Source organism: Canis lupus, chromosome 10 (genome assembly GCF_011100685.1).
Source record: "Canis lupus familiaris isolate Mischka breed German Shepherd chromosome 10, alternate assembly UU_Cfam_GSD_1.0, whole genome shotgun sequence".
Classification (NCBI taxonomy): Eukaryota; Metazoa; Chordata; class Mammalia; order Carnivora; family Canidae; genus Canis; species Canis lupus.
Genome location: NC_049231.1, coordinates 48410815 through 48430941, shown reverse-complemented (window position 1 = coordinate 48430941; position 20127 = coordinate 48410815). Strand labels below are relative to the sequence as shown.

The 20127-nt window shown below is 51.1% G+C and overlaps 1 protein-coding gene across 1 annotated transcript in view; it reads right to left on the bottom strand.

Annotated features, from left to right (window-relative positions):
* Positions 1-4346: 4346 nt before the first annotated feature.
* Positions 4347-20127, bottom strand: part of SIX3 (SIX homeobox 3) — a 36635-nt gene continuing 20854 nt past the window's right edge. Inside the window, exon 4 of the mRNA XM_038551193.1 lies at positions 4347-5842. Coding sequence (XP_038407121.1) covers positions 5714-5842 — 129 coding nt within the window. The 3' untranslated portion in view covers positions 4347-5713. The remainder of the gene's footprint in view (positions 5843-20127) is intronic.

Here is a 20127-nt window from a genome sequence, read left to right as displayed (position 1 = left end):
CTCTCTCTGTCTCTCATGAATAAATAAATAAGATCTTAAAAAAAAAAGAAAGAAAGAAAGAAAGAAAGAAAGAAAGAAAGAAAGAAAGAAAGAAAGAGAAAGAAAGAAAGAAAGAAAGAAAGAAAGAAAGAAAGAGAAAGAAAAGAAAGAAAGAGAAAGAAAGAAAAGAAAGAAAGAAAGAAAAGAAAGAAAGAAAGAAAGAAAGAAAGAAAGAGAAAGAAAGAAAGAAAGAAAGAGAAAGAAAAGAAAGAAAGAAAGAAAGAAAGAAAGAAAGAAAGAAAGAAAGAAAGAAAGAAAGAAAGAAAGAAAGAAAGAAAGAAAGAAAGAAAGAAAGAGAAACAGAGAACATGACCCCTAGGCCTTCAGTATGGGAGAAAAAGACTTACACACAAAAATGACAGCACGCTGGGGTAAGTGCTGTCCAGGACGTCTGTAAAACCACCCCAGGTGTGGATGAGCAAGTGACCAATTCTTCCTGGAATGGGAATGGGAATGGGGGTGGGAATGGGAATGGGTTGCACCCTGGCTGCATGTGGTGGGCTGAATGAAAGGAAGATAGGGGGTGGTGGTGACATATTGGTAGATGACGTTCCACTCACCAAACTGGGGCGTTTAGGAAAAGAAGGTTTGCAACAAAGGATGAGAGGGAAAATGACGTAAAATAAAAATTAAATAAACAAAAATGCATTTGCATTTAGGCATGCCGGGTTTTGGAAATCAGAAACCAAAGCTTGAAAGCCACAGCCCACAGGGCCTGCCAAGCCCTCCTGAGGGAAAAATGTGCCAGAAGATGAGAGACAAGACAGCAATCACGACTGTTATTTGTTGAGCGCCTACTGAGTGCTAAGAGCTTGCTCAGTGTTTTGCTCTTTATTTAGCCTTCATCACAAACCCACAAGGTGGGTATCATTGCTCTCCTTTTACAGAGAGGAAACTGAAGCCCCAGGAAACACCGAGCCTCTGATCACCTCCACCACATGCCCAAGCCCTTATGTGGTGTCTGGTGAGAACCTGTGGGACCCCCCTAGAAGATTCTTTTAACTCCAGCTACTGGCCACAGGGCCAGCAACCACCTGGGCTGAATGGCCCCTTTGCTGTCCCCTCCCAAACTGGCTTTGAGCTCTAGTGGCTCCATCAATGAGAAAAAGACCATCCAGTAAGAAAGAGTAAAAGCAGCTATAAGAGAGTCTCAGCCTGGGAACCAAGGTGGACAGCCCGGCAGGCGGCCCCAGGCTCCAGGCCCACACCCACCTCAGCTGCCCAGGCTGGTGGGAGCTGCCGACAAGCAGGGCAGGAAGGAAGGGAGGCGGCCAGAGAGACCCGGAGGAGGTCTCCAGCCCCTGGAGCCTTCCTGGCAACTCAGACCTCAACTCAGCTCAACTCAGACCCTCTTCTTACTCAGCTGGGGAATTACATGTCCTTGCTGGGATGGGATTCATCAGTGAGGGGGCTGGGAAGGAGGTGGAGGGAAGGGAGCGGGGAGAAGTCTCAACATCCCCTCTTTCTGCCTTTCGACAACTGACTTGGAGGTTGGGTAGCCAAGCCTGAGACAGAACATCCACCCACCTCCAGGCAGGACCCCTTCAGTGGGTGTGCAAAACTCACCTCTCACTTTGTCTGAGCTCCCCTGGCCCCACACCAGGTCACAGAGACAAGCCCCAGACATGCCCAAGAATGGAGCTGAATGACAGGCATCAACAGGGCAGCTGGCTCAGGGTCCTGGGGGGACCCCAAGGGCCTGGGAGGTGGGCTAGGCCAGGGCTGAGGGCTGCTGACCCCCACACCAGCCACGGCCCCCACGGCCAGCAGCTTCTCTCTGAAGCGCTGCAACTCCTCCTCCCGCACCCCAGCTCAGAAAGCCCTTGGGCAACTCTGAGAGCCTGGGACCACCTTCTGTCTCCTCCTTGCCCCCCACCGCCCTGGGTTTGGGGGGGAATCAAGGAACTGCTGCTGCTCTTATTACCACCGCTATTCAAGAAGTGAGATTGCAGCAGTTCTTGCTCATTCCAGACTTCCATCAGTTCTAACCCCTTAATTTCTCCCAGCCTCAGTTTCCCCATCTGTCAAGAGGGACTAAGGTCAAACCCAGTTAATACCCTTCATACCAGTAAAGAGCCCCGCATAGACGGAGCCTGGCTCAGCCGTAGGTGGCGCTCAGTGGCCACCTCGCACAGCCGCCCCCAGCACTGCACTTGCCCCAGCAAACTGCTGCTGGGCTGGGGGGCGATGGTCAGGTCTGGGTACAGGGACTTCTAGACAAAGAGTTTCAAAAGCCAGGATGTTCACCCTCAGGGTGACTGGATACTGGCCTCCAATATTTAAACAGAGTTGCCTCGTCCTTAGGAGCCCCAAGAGGTAGCTAGTGGACCCCTTAGAGGGTACGATCTGGAGAAGCAGTTGACTTGGTTGGCTTCCATGGTGGTGTGTTGTCAGTCCACCAGGTGTTCACACAGAGGCTGGTGAGGTCAGGAGGGTTTGGGGGTGGAAGAGGGAATGGAATAAATGACCTTATACTTCCCCTAATCTGGAGCTTCTTTTTTTTTTTTTTTTTAAGATTTTATTTACTCATGAGAGACACACAGAGAGAGGCAGAGACATAGGCAGGGGGAGAAGCAGGCTCCCTGCAGGGAGCCCTACGTGGGACTCAATCCCAGGACCCCGGGATCACGACTTGAGCCAAAGGCAGAGACACTCCACCACTGAGCCACCCGAATGCCCCTAATCTGGAGTTTCTGAGTCTGTTCAAACAGGTGACTGCTAAGGGGCAAGATACAAGAGGAACTTTTCACCCCAAATCTCTCTGCGTCCATTGCTGATGCCTGCAATTCCTGCACTGCAGATTCATCACTTGGAGCTAAGGTACTGTCCCTTACAAAATGCCAGACTCCCTAGTTGGTGTCACAGTGATTCATCAGGGCCCTGGTGAAGGTTCTGATCATGGAGGTAGGAAGGTGAGGATGGGGCACATTTGTCCTATGTCGACCCTTTTTAAGGAGTAAAAAAGCCCTCCTGTGCTTTTAAGGAATGTCAAGCATAAGCCCATTGTGGGAATGGATATGCACATCCCACGTTTTCTTTCCCATTTTAATCAATTGTGTTGATTCATGCTTTCAGTTCTTACTCGATTAAAAACAAGGCACATTAGGGACCCCTGGGTGGCTCAGCTGTTGAGCATCTGCCTTCGGCCCAGGGCGTGATCCCCAGGTCCTGGGATCGAGTTCTGCATCAGGCTCCCCGCAGGCATTCTGCTTCTCCCTCTGTCTATGTCTCTGCCTCTCTCATGAGTAAATAAATAAAATATTTAAAAAAAAAAACAACAAGGCACATCAAATATATCTTCTTATTGCTCTATAAATGTAATAAGGAATGGCAATAAAACACCAAGGCAGTTACAACAATGACAGCCCAGCCTCAAACACAGTGTTTAACAATCTAATCTAGAACAATAACCCAAAACAATACTTGAAAGTGCTTTGTATGAAAACATACGATGTGCATATCCAGTCCCGCACTGGGCTTATACTTGATATTCTCTAAAAACACAATATGGTGTTTTAACTCCCTAGAAAGCGTTGACATAATAAACAACAGTACAAGTTATTGTATCATCGGAGACCCAGGTTCTCACCCTGCTTGGGGCAATTCTCCATTTGACAGGAGCACAGTGTGTGTTATGGGGTTGGAGGGAGAAGTTCTTGGGGCAACATGTAAATACACACTCTGGACTTGAACAGATGCTGAATACGCCTGCTCATAGCAGCATTGTCCACAAGAGCCAAAAGGTGGAAATGACCCAAGTGTTCATCGATGAATGAGTGGATAAACAAAATGTGGTATATGCATATAATGGAATATAATTCAGCCTTAAAAAGGAATGAAATTCTGATACATGTTACAACGTGAACACATTATGTTCAGTGAAATAAGACAGACTCAAAGAACAAATACGGTGTGATTCCACGTACATGGGATACCTACAGTCCTCAAACTCACAGAGCCACAGAGTAGGATGGTGGTTGCCAGGGGATTGAGGGAGGGAGGAATGGGGAGTTATTGTTGATTGGATTCACAGAGATTCACTTGGGGGGCATGAGGAAGTTCTGGAGATGGATGGTGGTGATGGTTGCCCAACACTGCAAATGTACTTAATGTTACTGAACTGTACTCCTAAAAATGATTAAAATGGCAGGGGGCAGGGGGCACCTGGTGGCTTGGTCAGTTAAGCAGCAGACCCTTGATTTCAGCTCAGATCATGATCCCAGGGTCCTGAGATCGAACCCCAACATGGGGCTTTGCAGGGAGTCTGCTTGAGGATTCTCTTTCCCTCTCCCTCTGCCCTTCCCCCTGCTTGCACACACACACACACACACACACACACTCTCTCTCTCTCTCTCTCTCAAATAAATAAATACATCTTTAAAAAATGATCAAAATGGTAAATCTTATGTATATTTTACGGCAATATTAAACACACACCCGCACTGGAAGATTAGGGTTCGGAAAGCCTTAGTGAATGGGCTGTACATTCTGTTTCCAAAGACACAGCCTACTAACCCTTTGCCATGAACACCTGTCTGTCCACCACACCCCAGTGGCTAGCATGGTGGCTGGGATCCAGGCCTTGTGCTGATGGGAAAAGAGATACTAGTGGGGCTTAGGGGAACCCAGCAAGGGTTTCAGGACAAGCACTTGGTGTGCCAGGGGCTGCGAGGAAATAGCCAGCAGCCCCACTCAGTACTGAGCCCTACGGACCTGGGCCAATATCAACCTGGCTGCAGTGATTGCTCCTGGAACATGTTGTTGACAGGTGCCTGAGGGGCAGTGGAGGCAAGCTGCAGAAGGGACACCAACCCCAAAGTACCCTCCCATTAGGAAAAAGTCTCCAGTGTCCAAAGACATATCTTGTGGACTGGGGGAGGTGCAGATTTCCTATGACGGTGGGGCTTCCGGTTCCTCGGTAGTAGGAGCAGCAGGCTTTGCAACATAACCCAGGGAAGAGCAGGGAGGCTCTTCTTTCTATTTATCTATTTATTTAGAAAAAGAAAAACAGAAATAGAGACAGAGAAAGTGCAAGCGAGTGGAGGGACAGAAGGAGAGGCAGAGAATCTCAAGCCGACTCCTCACCAAGCACAGAGCCCCATATGAGGCTCGATCTCACAACCCCCAGATCATGACCTGCACAGAAACCTAGAGTTGGTTGCGTAACCGACTAAGCCACCCTGAGCCACCCAGGTGCCCCACAGGGAGGCTCTTCTGAATCAGTACAAGGAAGAAGTATCTAGAACCTTGAAAGGTGGTGAGTTCCCCATCACCAGGGGTGTTCCAAGATAAGCTGTCCTCTGCAGAGTCGTAGCCCTCCGTGCAGTGACCTTGGTGAAGAAAGGAGGCAGGCGATTCCCAGAAGAGGAGGTTTTGTCTGAAGGAGTGTCTGCGGCTTTGTCCCAGGAAGCCACTAATCCTCGCGGGGAGCCTATCTGGCCCAGGGCACTAGATAATCCCAAACTGCCATTCTGGGGTTTACTTTCATCCTGGTGCCTGGCGCGAGGGGCAGGGCAGCAGGGCCGTTTCAACACTTCCTGGCAACAGTGTGGGCCAGGGGCAGACAGTCTGGCTCCCTGTGCCTTTGGCCTTAATTCCGGAGTGGGGAGGGGAGACGGCAGGAGGATGGCACAGAGGAGGAGGAAATGTCACCCTCGCTCTCTTAAGGCCTGCTTCAGAGCTGCGGGTGGAAGGAGAGGACACGGATCCCCGGATACAGCAGGTACAGGGGCGCAGCCCGTGACACAGACGGACGGTCCTGGGCTGCAGGAGACGACAATGCTGGCTCTCGGCAGCCTCCAACCTTTGGAAAGAGAGATGAACACTCTTAAGATTTTATATTTTTAAAGATTTTATTTATTTATTCATGAAAGACACACACAGAGAGAGAGAGAGAGGCAGAGACACAGGCAGAGGGAGAAGCAGGCTCCCTGCAGGGAGCCCTACGTGGGACTCGATCCCGGGTCTCCAGGGCCATGCCCTAGGCTGAAGGCAGGGGCTAAACCGCTGAGCCACCCGGGGATCCCCGAGATGAACACTCTTGAGTGCCACATTTTTAGGAATTTTCTGAGAGGACGATGCGTAGCCAAAGACTTGGATGACGCTCCACGGTGAGGTCTGAGGCGGGATTGGCAAGGGAGGCTTTCTGGGCACGGGGCCCTCCTGGCGCTCTTCTCCACCAGCCCTCCGCTGCCTCCTGGGGCCATCTGGCCTGCAGACCAAGCACCAGTCAGCAGTCGTGGGCAGGAAGGTGTGTGTATACCTGAGGGTCCCAAAGGAAACCACACCTCAGAATCGCCTCCAAGGCATGTCAAAAATACTGCGGCCTACCTGCCAAGATGCCTCCGCGGATTGTCTCTGGTAAAAACACAGGGCTCCGAAGCAAACGGGTCACCTCAGGGAGGAGAGGCGAAGGCAAATCGCTGCCCCTGCTGGGCTCCTGCGCTACCAGGTGGAGAATGGCTGGGGGGCACGGGGCGGGGGCGGGGGGGCAGTGAGAGGCTTCCCAGGCCAGGTTCATGGGCCTCCCACGCAGCCGAGGAGTTGGGGACCGGACAGTCCGCAGCTTCACGGAACAGTCAGCAAACTGAGGATGTATCCAATTATCTGGGTCCCCCAAGTGGCCCCGGGAGCCCCGACCCCCGAGCCCAGTGTGCAACCACCCAGCAGCCCAGCTCCCAGGAGGGCCTCCGTGGGGAGTCAGTGAGTCTGCAGCGACTCTCTCCACCCGCCCCCCCTCCCAGAACCTTAGCCCTGAATTCCTCCTCCAGCCCCTCCATGTCCACACCGGGCTGCCCGTCCTGTCTGTGGCTGAGTCACTGCCCCAGACATGAGTCACTGCCCCAGCTGATGAGTGTTTAGAGAAGCCAGCAGGGGCTGTGTCCTCCCAGGGACAGGCCACCAGGAGCAGGCAGCTTGCGAGATGTCACATCCGAGGATGCGCAGGTCTGTCTTGTTCGCATCTCTGTGGCGGGCTTGCCAGGGCACCCGATCCCCAGGTCAGAGGTGAAGCTCAAAAGGAGTCCAAAGAGTCATTTTGTGGGACGCCTGGGTGACTCAGTGGTTTAGTGCCTGCCTTAGCCCCGGGGCGTAATCCTGGAGCCCCAGGATCGAGTCCCTCATCGGGCTCCCTGCATGGAGCCTGCTTCTCCCTCTGCCTGTGTCTCTCTCTCTCTCTCTCTCATGAATAAATAAATAAAATCTTTTTTAAAAGCCCACGCATGAGCAGGATTGTGTCCTCTTCCCCACGGTGGGGAGCGGCAGGGGGCTGGAGCTCATGAAAGGGACTCGTCCCTAAACCCGGGGCCCTTTGCTCAGAATTGCTTTGACCTGGCAGGGATTTATCAAGGATTCCTCTCCATCAGAGTCTCATGGACTGTAGGTTCTTCTCAATGATGATCCGATTAACCAAGGGCTCATTTCTCTAGCTGGCCTTTCACGTCCTAATCGTCAGTGCTCACCAACTGCTGCTCATACAGTAATCAGTCATCTATCATTTGCTGAGTTCTTACCATGTGCCAACCTCTGCGGAAGCTGCACGCGTGTTACCTGACATTCACCCCGTCAGCCTCCTTCCTGGCTACGCTTCTTTGATTTCCAAGACAGCCCCCTGTTGGTTTTCTTCCTGTCTCCCTGTTCGCTCCTTCTTGGCCCCTTTGGCTGGTTCTTCCTCTTCGCCGACCCGTAATAACTGGAGTGCTTAGGGCAGGGCTTCTTGTTCCTTTCCTTTTCTCCATCTACTCTCTCCCTTGGTGAGGTCATCATCCCACTCCATGGCCTTAAACATTTATATAGAATATGTCAACTCCAACCCACCCAGACCAGTCTTGAATGCCTACTTGTATATCCTACTGCCCACTCAACCTCTTTACCTGGAAGGTTCATAGACACTTGGACTCAACACGTCTAAACTGAACTGCTGATCACCCCCATCCCTTCCCCAAACATGCCTCGCCTTTGCCTTTAGCCTTCCCAGTTTCAGTGAATGGCACCTCCCACCTTCCATTTCTCGGAACCTTCCTAAGGATAAGCCCTCACGGACAAGCCAGTTCTCTACAACAGCTGTATGGCCTGGCAGGACCAGTACCACACCCAGCATCACTTCTGTGACCAAGTCTCCAAATGCTCCCCACTCAAATCACACTGGCCTCCTTGCTGTCCCTCAGACACAGCAGACATGCCCCTGGGCCTCAATCTTAGCTCTTCTCTCTTCATAGCACACATTGCTTCCAGATACTTACTTGACTCACCTCCTATGAGTCAGCCCACATCTCACTCTCTCTCTCTCTCTCTCTTTCTCTCTCTCTCTCTCTCTCTCTCTCGACTAAGCTGACAACCCTACTTTTTGCCATGTCTTTGCCCCTACCACATTCTTCCTGGTTCTCTTCCCTTGTTCTACCTTTTATTGTTCCTATAGCCCTGGTACCTTCAAACACACTGTATGTTTATTAATTAATATATTTATTTTAGGGGGTCATCTCCCTTCACATGAGGACACCAATCCTGGACTGATACAGCCCAAGTTCCCAGAACAGTGCCTGCTGCATAGTAGATGCTCAATAAACACTGTAGATTCATTGACATAAGCTGAATCTCCTCCAGGCTGATTTGAAGCTGCATAGCAAACATAATGATAATGCACCCATATTGTTACCAATCTCACATCATCTCCTGCTTAAAAATATTTTGTCTACAGAATGTTTACACATTTCATTTATGATTAGTTTGGATGTCTCCATCACTGGGCATACTTGGAAAACCTTGGGAAGTGTGAGATTCCAGTTTAAAGTTCAGTCTCAAATCTTTTATGAATGTTAATGGACTTTGGGGATCGTAATAAAATACGAATTTGTTGTGATTTTGCAGTCTTCCTTTCACATTTGGAGCCAGGGTGTATTTCTGAGATCTGAAATACTGTCACAAGTCCTAGGCCACGTGACACTGTACCTGCAGAGCAAACAGCCTGATGATGTTAGTAATAGAACTGAAGAGTGGGCCAGTCCTACCTGCTAAAGGACGGCCATGTGTCCTTGATTCTCCTGATGCCTTCAATCCTGAGCAACCTTCTGATATCTGAATAGCTCACTCTTCAGTGTCTGTGAGGCTCTCCAGGCAGCTCTCCTCGGGTTCCCAGAGGCCCAGACTCACAGTCAAGACCCTTTTCAGGGACGCCTGGGTGGCTCAGCAGTTGAGTGTCTGCCTTTGGCTCAGGTCATGATCCTGGGATCCAGGATCTAGTCCCGCAACGGGCTCCCTGCGTGGAGCCTGCTTCTCCCTCTGCCTGTGTCTCTGCCTCTCTCTTTGTGTCTCTCATGAATAAATAAATAAAATCTTAAAAAAAAAAAAAGACCCTTTTCAAGTTCATTTCCACAAGCATCTGCACTGGGAGTACTGGTTTCTGGTAAGAGCACATGACTCTCTACTCTGAGTCAAAAGAACCCACCAACCCTGTCTCCAAACTCCTGTTTTCACTTTCTCTGTCCTTTCTGCAGATTGGGTTGCTGGAGGGACCCTGGTATCCCTCATTACCTTCTGACCTGGGATCCCTTTAGGTGTGGGATATGCACACAATGGGCACAACATGCAAAATGTGCTCTGTGCAGAGCCTGTACCAGCACAAGGCTCTGCACAGTCACAGTTTAAAGAATCTTTGTGTGGAGGGCACCTGACTGGCTCAGTCAGTAGAACATGTAACTCTTGATCTCGGGGGTGTGAGTTCAAGCCCCATGTTGCTTGTAGAGATTACTTTAAAAAAAAATAAAATCTTTATTAAAAAAAAAAAAAAAGAACCTTCGTGTTTGTTCACTCTCCCGATTCTAAAGAGCTTGGCATCCTAACAGCATTAGCCTGTCTCATGAAGTGAGGAAGTTGCTTCCTGCAACCCTTACCGTGTGTTCTCATCCCGTCAGTGCTGCCCACACAGACTCAGGCTGAGCCCCAGGCATGCTGGCAGCCCACCAGTCACCCATCTGGGTTCTCTGCGGTGGTCTTTTGGTTTGGCCTCTGAGCTTGCAGCTCTAATTTCTGGCTAACCTGTACTCACTCTGCAGCTGTCCTCACCTTCTTTGGAATCCTCCTGGTTTCTTCCCATTTCTTCTGCAATTCCAGGTTCACAGGGCTGTCGACCAGCCACATCTCAGTAACGTTGCAGGCACAATTTTCCTTCACCATGATGCTCCCTTCCTTCTGGCTTCCAGGAAGCCCCGTCCTGCCTTCTATCTTCTCTATCCCTAGCTCTTGACTTTGAAGCTATATGCAACATGTGCTATAAAAGGAACATGAGCTTTGGAAGCATACAAATCCAGGTTCCGATTTTGAATGTGGCTCTTACAATCTCAGGGACCTTGCATGTGTCATCTGGTATGTCACTTAGCCTCTCTAACCTTCATTTTTTTTTTCATTAGTTGGATAAGTTTAATAATATTTATCTTAGGGATGCCTGGGTGGCTCAGTTGGTCAAGGGTCTGCCTTCACCTCAAGTCATGGTCCCAGGGTTCTGGGATCAAGGCCCACACTGGGTTCCCTGCTCAGCGGAGAACCTACTTCTCCCTCTCCTCCCTGCTCAGGCTCATTCTTGCTATCTCTGTCTCTGTCTCTCTATATATATAAAATAAATAAATAAATAAAATCTTTTAAAAATATATTTATCTCAGAGTCTTGGAGAGAAATCATTGATAAAAAGTACCTTGGACAGTGCCGAGTGCAAAGTAAGTGCTCCCTCAAGAGGGGTCTTCCCCTGGCCTTGCCTTTCTGCCCTCTGCCTAATATCTGCAAGTGCTTTTTTTAAAGGATGTGGTTTTGGCTTTAGTCTTGAGTCTCAGGCTCACATTGTCATCCACAGCCAGTGCACTAATTCCTTCTGTCTTCTGTCTTTCATCAGTCCTTCTTCGAGTCTTGCCTAGATCCTCAGTAGGACCATGCATATGAGGATGCTGGAGTGGGCCCCTCCAGGACCAAGGTTCACTATGACTCTGCTTGCTTCACAAATCTTCAAAAATGCCCTCTTTGGGGATGCCTGGGTGGCTCAGTGGTTAAGCATCTGCCTTCAGCTCAGGGTGTGATCCTGGAGTCCCGGGATCGAGTCCCACATTGGGCTCCCTGCATGAGGCCTGTTTCTCCTTCTGCCTGTGTCTCTGCCTCTGTGTGTGTGTGTGTGCGTGTGTGTCTCATGAATAAATAAAATTTTTTTAAAATTCCCTCTTAAAAAAATAAATAAATAAAAATAAAAATAAAAATTCCCTCTTTTCTCTCCTCCATACTAGCCCCATCTTCTATGGTCAAGGGAGGGAGAGGTAAGAGGCTGTGTCTTTCCCACATTTGACATTAATTCTGAGTCTTACAGATAGTGAAGTTAAAAATCACTCTTCTTTGATAGAAGTAAACGCATTACGTCTTTCTATTTACAAATAGACATAGGGCCCAGTTTTTATATCACTCGGGCAGCCTCCAAGATTCCTGCAAGGCCAGGCACTTTACTCTGCTGTCTCCCCCCAGGCCTCACACAGGCACAAATACCTTCAAAAAACTTTCTTCTCCAAGAGTGTCAGCAATGGCCTTGGCCTGTGATTCATTGGATATCAGATTGCTGAGATGACTTTGTGATGCCATTTAGCACTTGGATATTTGGCTCAGATTAGATACTTTCCCTTCACCGATGGCCCTGGCTGACAGCATGAAGAAGATCTGAAGTTATTCTTTGGTAGGTGCCCTGAGGTTTGAGACCAGCTCACACAACTCACCTCAACAGAGTGAGTCCTGGGGGTGTGGGGTTCTATTCTCACTCCATGCTCTTCCTAACCCCAACCCTTGTTCTCTGTAGACAAATCAAATTAAACAGAACAGTCTCAAATGAAGTTGCAAAAACACAGTGTGAGGGGAAATGGGGAGGAAGTAAACTCTCATCTACTTGGGGCTGGGGACGAAAAGGTCAAAGGTTCCATACTTCCTGAATCCTGTCTATCTCAGACCTCTTGGGGCCCAGCTGGTCGAGATTCCCCACGGGCTCTCATGGGAGCCACTAAATCTGAGACGACCGGTCTCAAGGCCCATGACAACCAGTTCTGCTTTCCACACCCTAGTAACTTATCAGATCCTTTGGGAATCCTTTAGTATTTGATAAAACACTAATAGTTCTCAAGGTTTTCCCCTGCCAATAAATTCTGTTTTATTCCAGGGGCAGTGGGAGCACAATAAAAGTATTTATGCAGCAGTTATACACCTGCATTCCCTTCGTGTCTAACCACCACCCTGAGTCTTGCTGCAGGAGGGACAGTGCAGGTACAGAGCCACATCAGTGCAGGGGATGGAGATGATGTCCTCTGACACCAAAAGAGACAGCTTACATTTGACCTTGTTTGCTCTGTCCATCAATGGGCAAAGCACATTTTAACAAGACGGGTATCCCTCTTGGATCCTTTGAAGTGACGCCACCCTTGCTCTACCAACGATCCCAACACTTAGTCAATACCAAGCTCCTTAGAGTTTGCCCACGAGGTATGAATATTGGGGACCGAATAATAAGAGAGGTAAAAGTGAAACTGAGGCAGGGGCAGAGGCCAGGCCAGTGAGTATCGCTGCTTCTGAGGCAGCTGGGGAGGAGGTATTCCATTTCCTGAGCTGTGCTTGTCCCATTTCAGTTTGAACAGATGGAAATATAGTTCAATGTTTCAACATCATTTGCCTCTCTCGTGCTAAAATATTGATAAGTGCTGCCCAGGCTGATGCCCCGCAGTCACGAGCAGTAACTGGAGCATGATGTGTACTGAAGTGAGACACGGCAAAGCCTTTAACGAGTGTTTAAAATTCCTGGAATAATGCTCAACACTGGCTTAGCTCATTTGGCTCCTGTAAACCCCCCCCCCCCCCCCCCAGACTCCTAAGCTACACGACAGGAGGAGTGTGAGCCCGGCCCCCACCCCCTGCTGGTGGCATTTTAGTGCGGCAGCTGCTCGTCTTCAGGATGGGAAACAAAGCAGGAGGTGCCCGCAGATGCCACAGAGCCAGGAGGGGGGCAGATGCGCTGGGGAGGCAGACGGGACAGGGGGACCCGGGGTGCTGGCTCTCCCGCCTGCAGGGGCCTGTCACCCGGAGCTCAGGCCCCAGGATGAGGGGCACTGGGCAGGTCTCTCAAGAAAGACAGGTGCAGGGAGACACCTGGATGGCTCAGCGGTTGCACGCCTGCCTTGGGCTCAGGAATCCTGGGATCGAGTTCCTTATAGGGCTCCCTTCGGGGAGCCTGCTTCTCCCTCTTCCTATGTCTTTGCCTCTCTCTCTGGGTCTCTCACGAATAAATAAATAAAATCTAAAAAAAAAAAAAAGGAAAGCAGGGTCTGATAACTATGCTCAACTTCTGCCTTCAATAAAATAAACCTCAACGATGTCCTGTAAATATGACGATCCTGTCTTCTGAGATTAAAAAAAAAATAACTGGAACATGTGACTGGACACACAGGGGGACATTTATGGGAACAAATAACAGATGATAAAACTGAAGGTGTGGGAAAGGAAAATGTAGGCCACACAGTTATCATGAATAGCCGGACTGGGGCCCACCAAGGGGCTCCAGAGACCCACCCCCCTTCCCCCCGCAGTTCTATGGGACAAATCCTAGTAGAGGAGAAACTGTCTGGAGCCAAGAAATGCCGTGGGATCTGGGGTGATCTACAGCAGCCTCGTTCTCCTTCCAGAAGGCAGTCCCACTGATGGGGGAACACCTCGGCTGGTGGCACAACACACACGTGGGCTCACCCTGTGATGCTTCAGTAGCTGGTCCGGTCCAGGCCTCCTGGAGCCCTAAGCACATCTGAAGTCCTGCCCGATTCGCAAACCAGCTTCCATGGGGGTGGTTTCTGGGGCTAGCCCCGTTGCTCTGGGCTTCGGCCTTGGCAGTGGGTCTGTCCCTCTGGGAACAGGGCTCTGTCTGTGATTGTTTTCCCCATCCTGCTGCGGTGTGCGTGTCCAGGAGGTGGTGGGAGCATCCAGTTTCCGTGGCGGCGGGGTGGGGGGGCGTGAGAGTGGCCCAGGTGACGACCCACATGATGCCACCCACCTCCTCCCCTTAGCGCGGTGGGCCTGGGCACTGGGGCAGGGTGGGAGGCCAGCACCTGCCAGAGGGCTGACGGCATGGGGAGTCCTAGAGCGGCCAGAGTGAAAGGAGCAACAGGAGGGCTCGGGCCAGACAACAACTCTAAACCTTGAGGCGCTTCCAACTCAGCATCCTACAGGATCAGCACAACCTCTGGCAGATACTGTCACCACCCCTATACAGAGGAGGAAGGCAAGAGCTTATGGTGCAGACACATGACTAAGATCACAAGGCCCGAATTTTCCACCTGCACAATGTCACCTCCTTGAGTAACTGCAAACCCAGGGATGCCGCCTTGGGTGGAAATCACCTGAGGGTCTCATTAAATGTGTGTTGGGTTTGAATCTAGGACCGCATTCCTCAGAAGTCCCCAGGTGACATCAGTGCTATGCAGACCACACACACACACACACACACACACACACGCACTCTGAGCGCCTAGGTCCTGGAGCTGGGTTTTCCCATCTTGCTTGTTTGTAAGAATCACCCGGAATGCCGGGAGATCCTGATGCAGTAAGGACTCAGATTTGTGACTGTTTGACAAGAGCCTCAGGTGCTCCTAATGGTCAGGACAGTTTGGGAAAGCTGCCCCAGAGGTGTGGGAAAGATGCAGCCACAGCTGGGAGGCTCTGGTACCAGAGGCAGGGCCTTCTTCCCTGGGCTCCCATGTTTACCGGGCGCCCTTTCCTTAGCAGGGGAATGCCTGCCTTGACGTTGACTTTGCCTTGGGCTTCAGTCTTAGGCAAGCTCCTTCCCATCTCTGCCTCTGCTTTATCATCTGTAATAGGAGAACACGTAGACAGAGCCTGTAGACAGAGCCTGGGGCACGTGGCAGACAAAATGGGGGGAGGCACCAGGGGAAGGGGTGCTGGAGAAGCAGCCAGGGACGAGGCCGTGTCCGTATTGTAAGGAGGAGAGAGATGGTTGGAGAAGAGAAACAGCAGAAAGGGAAAGGAAAAAAAAAAAAAAAAAGAAAGGGAAAGGAGAGAAAACCATTGTTGTGCTGGGTATAGAAGAACACACGTGGGCGGAGTACTTGGGTGCAAATCACCTCCAGACCACTCTCCTTCCCTGCTCCCCCTGCCGCAGTCTTGTTTCACTGCTTGTCCAGGGGCGCCCGCCTGGCTCTCTCTTGTCCTGCCTGGTCTGTCAGCACTTCCTCCTGGAAGCTGCCTGGTTGCGGGCCCCACAGAATCCTCCTATTGGTTCCAGGTTATCTTGCCTTGCCTGGGCAATCCTCACCCCCACTCTTTTGGGGGCTATCTCCAGGTTCAGCATGGCCTACCTGGGACACCTATTGGTTTCTCTAGGCAAATTCTGTGGCCCACAGGTAATGCCTGGGTTCTCAGTCCATGACCCTGAGCTGGTGCTTATTACTCACTCATTCACTCACTCACTCACTCATCAGTTCAACAAATGCATGCCAGGCTTTGTGTTAGGTGCCATGGGTAATCCAAAGGGGCATTTGATACACCCCTGCCCCCAGTCTAATTAGGGAACTAAGCCACATACCCAAATCCCTCTAAGGCCAGGGAGAATGTGACGGTGGCTCCTTGGTGGCCAAGGTAGCTCAGTGAGGACATTGTGTTTGTCTAGTACTTTCTGCACCAGGTGTAACTCCACAGACTGAGTGAGTCCCCCCTGCTGCTATTTAAACACCCCCCCACCCCACCCCCACCCACCCCCCCACCCCGCTCCCTTTGGGTCACCTGCTGAGTGCCTGTGACCTCTGCTTCTGGACCCACCAGGATGACGCAGGGCTCAGGTTACCACCCCGCCCTGGCTCTGAGCTGTTCTCCTGTGACTCAGGCACCCAGATGTTCCAGGACAGGGCAGCTCCAGACTCTCATCACCCAAGTTTTAGTATTATATCTTAAGCAAACATCGCAAACAACCCAGCCCGAGTTCTCACGGAGTGCCAGGGCCGAGAGGCAAGTTCGGCCCCAGGCAGAGATGCTGAACACCTACAGGAGGAGATACGGGCTGTTAGAGAGGGAACAGCCTTACCTGGGGACACGGGGATGTGTCATCATTCTATTTGTCTCTTTCCTGGGAAAGGAGCTCCACAGGATTATCCTTCAGCTAGGCCTTCAGGGAGCAACCCCTTTGCCCCTAGAACTCAGGGCCCCCCAGACACTTCCTCACCAGGGATGCCACCCTCACCACCACCATCAGGCTCTGAAGAAGGACAAGAGGGGTGTCTGTGATGGAACTCCTCACCCCCTGCAAAGTGACTTCAGACAGTGGAGAAGACCAGCCAGTGCTCTACAAACAGTTCTCTCAGCCTCTCAACATCTTCAACTGTAAAATGCTGATGGCCAGGATGCTGGGACCCTTAAAGGAAATAAGACAGTGAAAGAACCCAGGACACAGCCTGCTGCCTCATAAACAGTCAACTCAGGTTCCTTTTCTTCCTCTCTTGGCGCCGTGTCTCACGTAAAGAGTTAAAGCTTGAGGCATGTACCTGTGGTTTTATGGTAGAAATGAACTGTGTCCCGGGACACCCAGGGATGAGATTGACCCAGGGGCTGGAGTCCAGTGTTTCCCTGGGTTTGGAGAAAGGGTGATGGCTGGCACTAAGGGCAGAGTCCCACTCTGGGAGGGAATGACAAGTAAAACTGAGAGCTGAGGGGATCCCTGGTTGGCTCAGAGGTTTAGCGCCTGCCTTTGGCCCAGGGCGTGATTCTGGAGTCCCGGGATCGAGTCCTGCGTCGGGCTCCCGGCATGGGGCCTGCTTCTCCCTCCTCCTGTGTCTCTGCCTCTCTCTTTATGTCTATCATGAATAAATAAATTAATTAATTTAAAAAAAAGTTTAAAAAATGAGAGCTGAAAGTCCTCATGGCAAGAAAAAACAATTTGTAACTAGGCATGGGGATGGATGTTCACTAGAGGTACTGTGATCATTTCGCAACATATGTAAGTATTGAATCATTATGTTGTACACCTGAAACTAATATAATGTTGTCAGTTATACCTCAATAAAAAATAATGATGAGGGAAAAAATAAAATATAAAAATAATAATGCTGATGATGAGGGATGCCTGATGGCTCAGTCAGGTAAGCATCCAACTCTTGATTTTGGCTCAGGTCATGATCTGAGGGTTGTGGGACAGAGCCCCAGGTCAGGCTCCGTGCTCAGCAGGGAGTCTGCTTGTCCCACTCTCTGCCCCTCCCCCCTCAAATAAATAAATAAATCCTTAAAAAAGATAATGATGAGAGCTGGCCCCAGCCAAGGGGTCATGAGACACCACACTCAGTCTGTGATGGGCCAAACTTGCCTTGGGAGGCAGCCAGCCCAAACAACCATGACATGTCCAGTAGAAACCCACACAGGGCTTGGATGTGCCAGGGGAAAGGAGGGTGTTTGGAGACAGGGGCCTGGGCCCTGGCAGTCCTCCAGCTGGATGGCAGGAAGAGATTTTCCCAGATGCCCCTGTGGCCTCCTCTCACCCCTAATGCCAGGAGCCAAGATTTATCTGCCTTCTCCAGCTCATGTAGAAATCAAGACTCCAGGCCCTTGGGGCCATCCAGGATGTCACCAGCTCTGCTGCGCTGGCCCTGTGATTCTGGTCTGCAGCCTTCCTGTGGACTTGACCCTTTGTGGTTTATCCACCTCCATGATTCACATTCCAATTCTTCCAACTTCCTCTCCCACTATGAACTTATTTATCCTTAGAATATACACAGTCAACCCCATGGACCCCATTCATTTTCCCAAAATGATGTGTTTGGGAATTCAGAATTCTGGAGGTCTCAGGAAGGCACATACAATGGTACCTACTGTACGTGTTATGCAACACCACCCTAGAGGGGACAGAGCAGTACCTGTAATCAAGCACATTAATATTTCCCCAGTGAAACATCTGATATCTGTGCCAAGTGGGATAAGTGACGGCTATAAATAGATTCACATCAGTTTAGCTCAGGTTTCGCTGCCAAATAGTTTTGGCAGCAAATATAACAAACAAACAAGCCGAAACAAAGCTTTCAGAATTCTGGATTTGTAGAGAAGAGACGGGGGATCGGTATTTATGCTGCATAAGGGAGAATAAGGCAAACAAACTATCCTTAAGAGAATAAAAGGAGGGACGCCTGGGTGGCTCAGCAGTTAAGCGTCTGCCTTCAGCTCAGGGCATGATCCTGGAGTCCCGGAATCGAGTCCTGCATCGGGCTCCCTGCGTGGAGCCTGCTTCTCCCTCTGCCTGTGTCTCTGCCTCTCTCTCTCTCTCTCTCTCTGTGTCTCTCATGAATAAATAAATAAAATCTTTTAAAAAGAGAAAATAGGGGATCCCTGGGTAGCTCAGTGGTTTAGCGCCTGTCTTTGGCCCAGGGCATGGTCCTGGAGTCCCGGGGATCAAGTCCCACATCAGGCTCCTTGCATGGAGCCTGCTTCTAACTCTGCCTGTGTGTCTCTCTCTCTGTGTCTCTCATGAATAAATAAATAAAATCTCTAAAAAATTAAAAAATAAATTAAAAATAAAGAGAGAAAATAAAAGGTAAAAGCTCCTCCTGCCCACTCCCTACCACCCGCCTTTCTGAGATCTCCTGGCATTGGAGCCCCACCTCCTTTAAGTAGTTTGGGACTCTGTAGAGTTATGGGCCACCTAGCTGGCTGTGTGCTTAAGGCCAGAAACTGGGCCATTCTCAGTCTTAGTTTCCTGATCTCTTTAAATGGGAAAGGAAATGATTCCAAAGGTTCCTTTCACATCTGATTTTGCCATCCTACTCAATACATTAGCCCGAGCTGGCCAGACTGCTCAGAGAGAGGCAGTGCCTTCTCATCAGTTTAGCCCAGGTTTCGCTGAGCTGCCAACAGGAAGAGCCCAGGAAAGCGGCTCAGCATCCAGTGCTCCCTCCTACCTGAGTAGAGGGGAGGAGAGGGTGCCAGGTGGGTATGGCTTCCCGCCAGAGAGACAACCGCATTGGAAGCAGAGCCCCACATTTCCCCTGTAAGAGACCCAGAAGCATCTGAAAGAGAAAGCAAGCCTTACCAGGAGACACGGATGGCAAATCCAGGTGGACAGCTCCGGGATCAAATCGTTAAGAGAGAGGTGGGAGCTAGACAGGTAAACCCAAACCCCCACAGGTCAAGGGAGAGAGTCCTTCAGACGCAAGACGCAAACGTTTGGTCCATGGAAGACCCCTTTAAGTGTAGGAAGAGGCTACTCTGGGGTAAGAGGTGCTGGGGAGAACGAAGCGGGCGGGAAAGGACCTCAGGGTGAGCCCCCCCCGCCCCCACCTGCACATCCAGAGCCCGCGGCGCAGAGGACTGGGCCGCTGCGCGCCGCCGCCGCGAGGTGGCAGCAAAAACCCGCCAATGGCCCGCAGCGCGCGGCCTCCCGCCGGGGACCCGGTTTTCCTTTTTTGCCTGGGCACGCACCTGGAGAGCAGAAGGGGTAACCCTTCAGACGGGGCGGGGGGCTGGGCTCCCCGGCCGGGCTCTCCCGCAGGCGCAAGACGAACTTTCCTCCGGTGTCTTGCTCATAAAAGCCTCTAACCTGGTGTCTGGAAACTTCTCGAGGGAACTCTTGGAGGCTAGATTCCCTGACCCACTCCCCTCTTCCGCGTTCCCCCCAGCCCGCCACCCCCACCCCCACCCCCACCCCGGGGAGAGGGGAATGGATCCAATTCTCCCTCCTCCATCCCTGCTGGCTCTGCAGACGGGGTCAAGCCCAGGAACAGAGGCTTCACGCTCACAGTTCAGGCGAGGACGTGAGAGTGAGTCTGGAAGCTGAGGCTTCCCGGTCTTGCTCCCCGACACCTGTCACACCCAGCCACGCACCCTCATAGACACGTGTGGGCGCACACACTCAATCGCACACACTCGCCCCAGTCACGAGGAACAGCCGTGAGAGGCTGCAAGGGGCAATGGGAGGCTCTCGAGCCTGGCGCGGAGACCCTGGAGTTGGACTTGGTCTCACTCCGGTTCCTCCGGGTCTCTCCGCGGAGCTCGCGTCCGATACCGAGAGGGCTAAGCTGCCTGGATGCTCCGGAGCCGATGCCT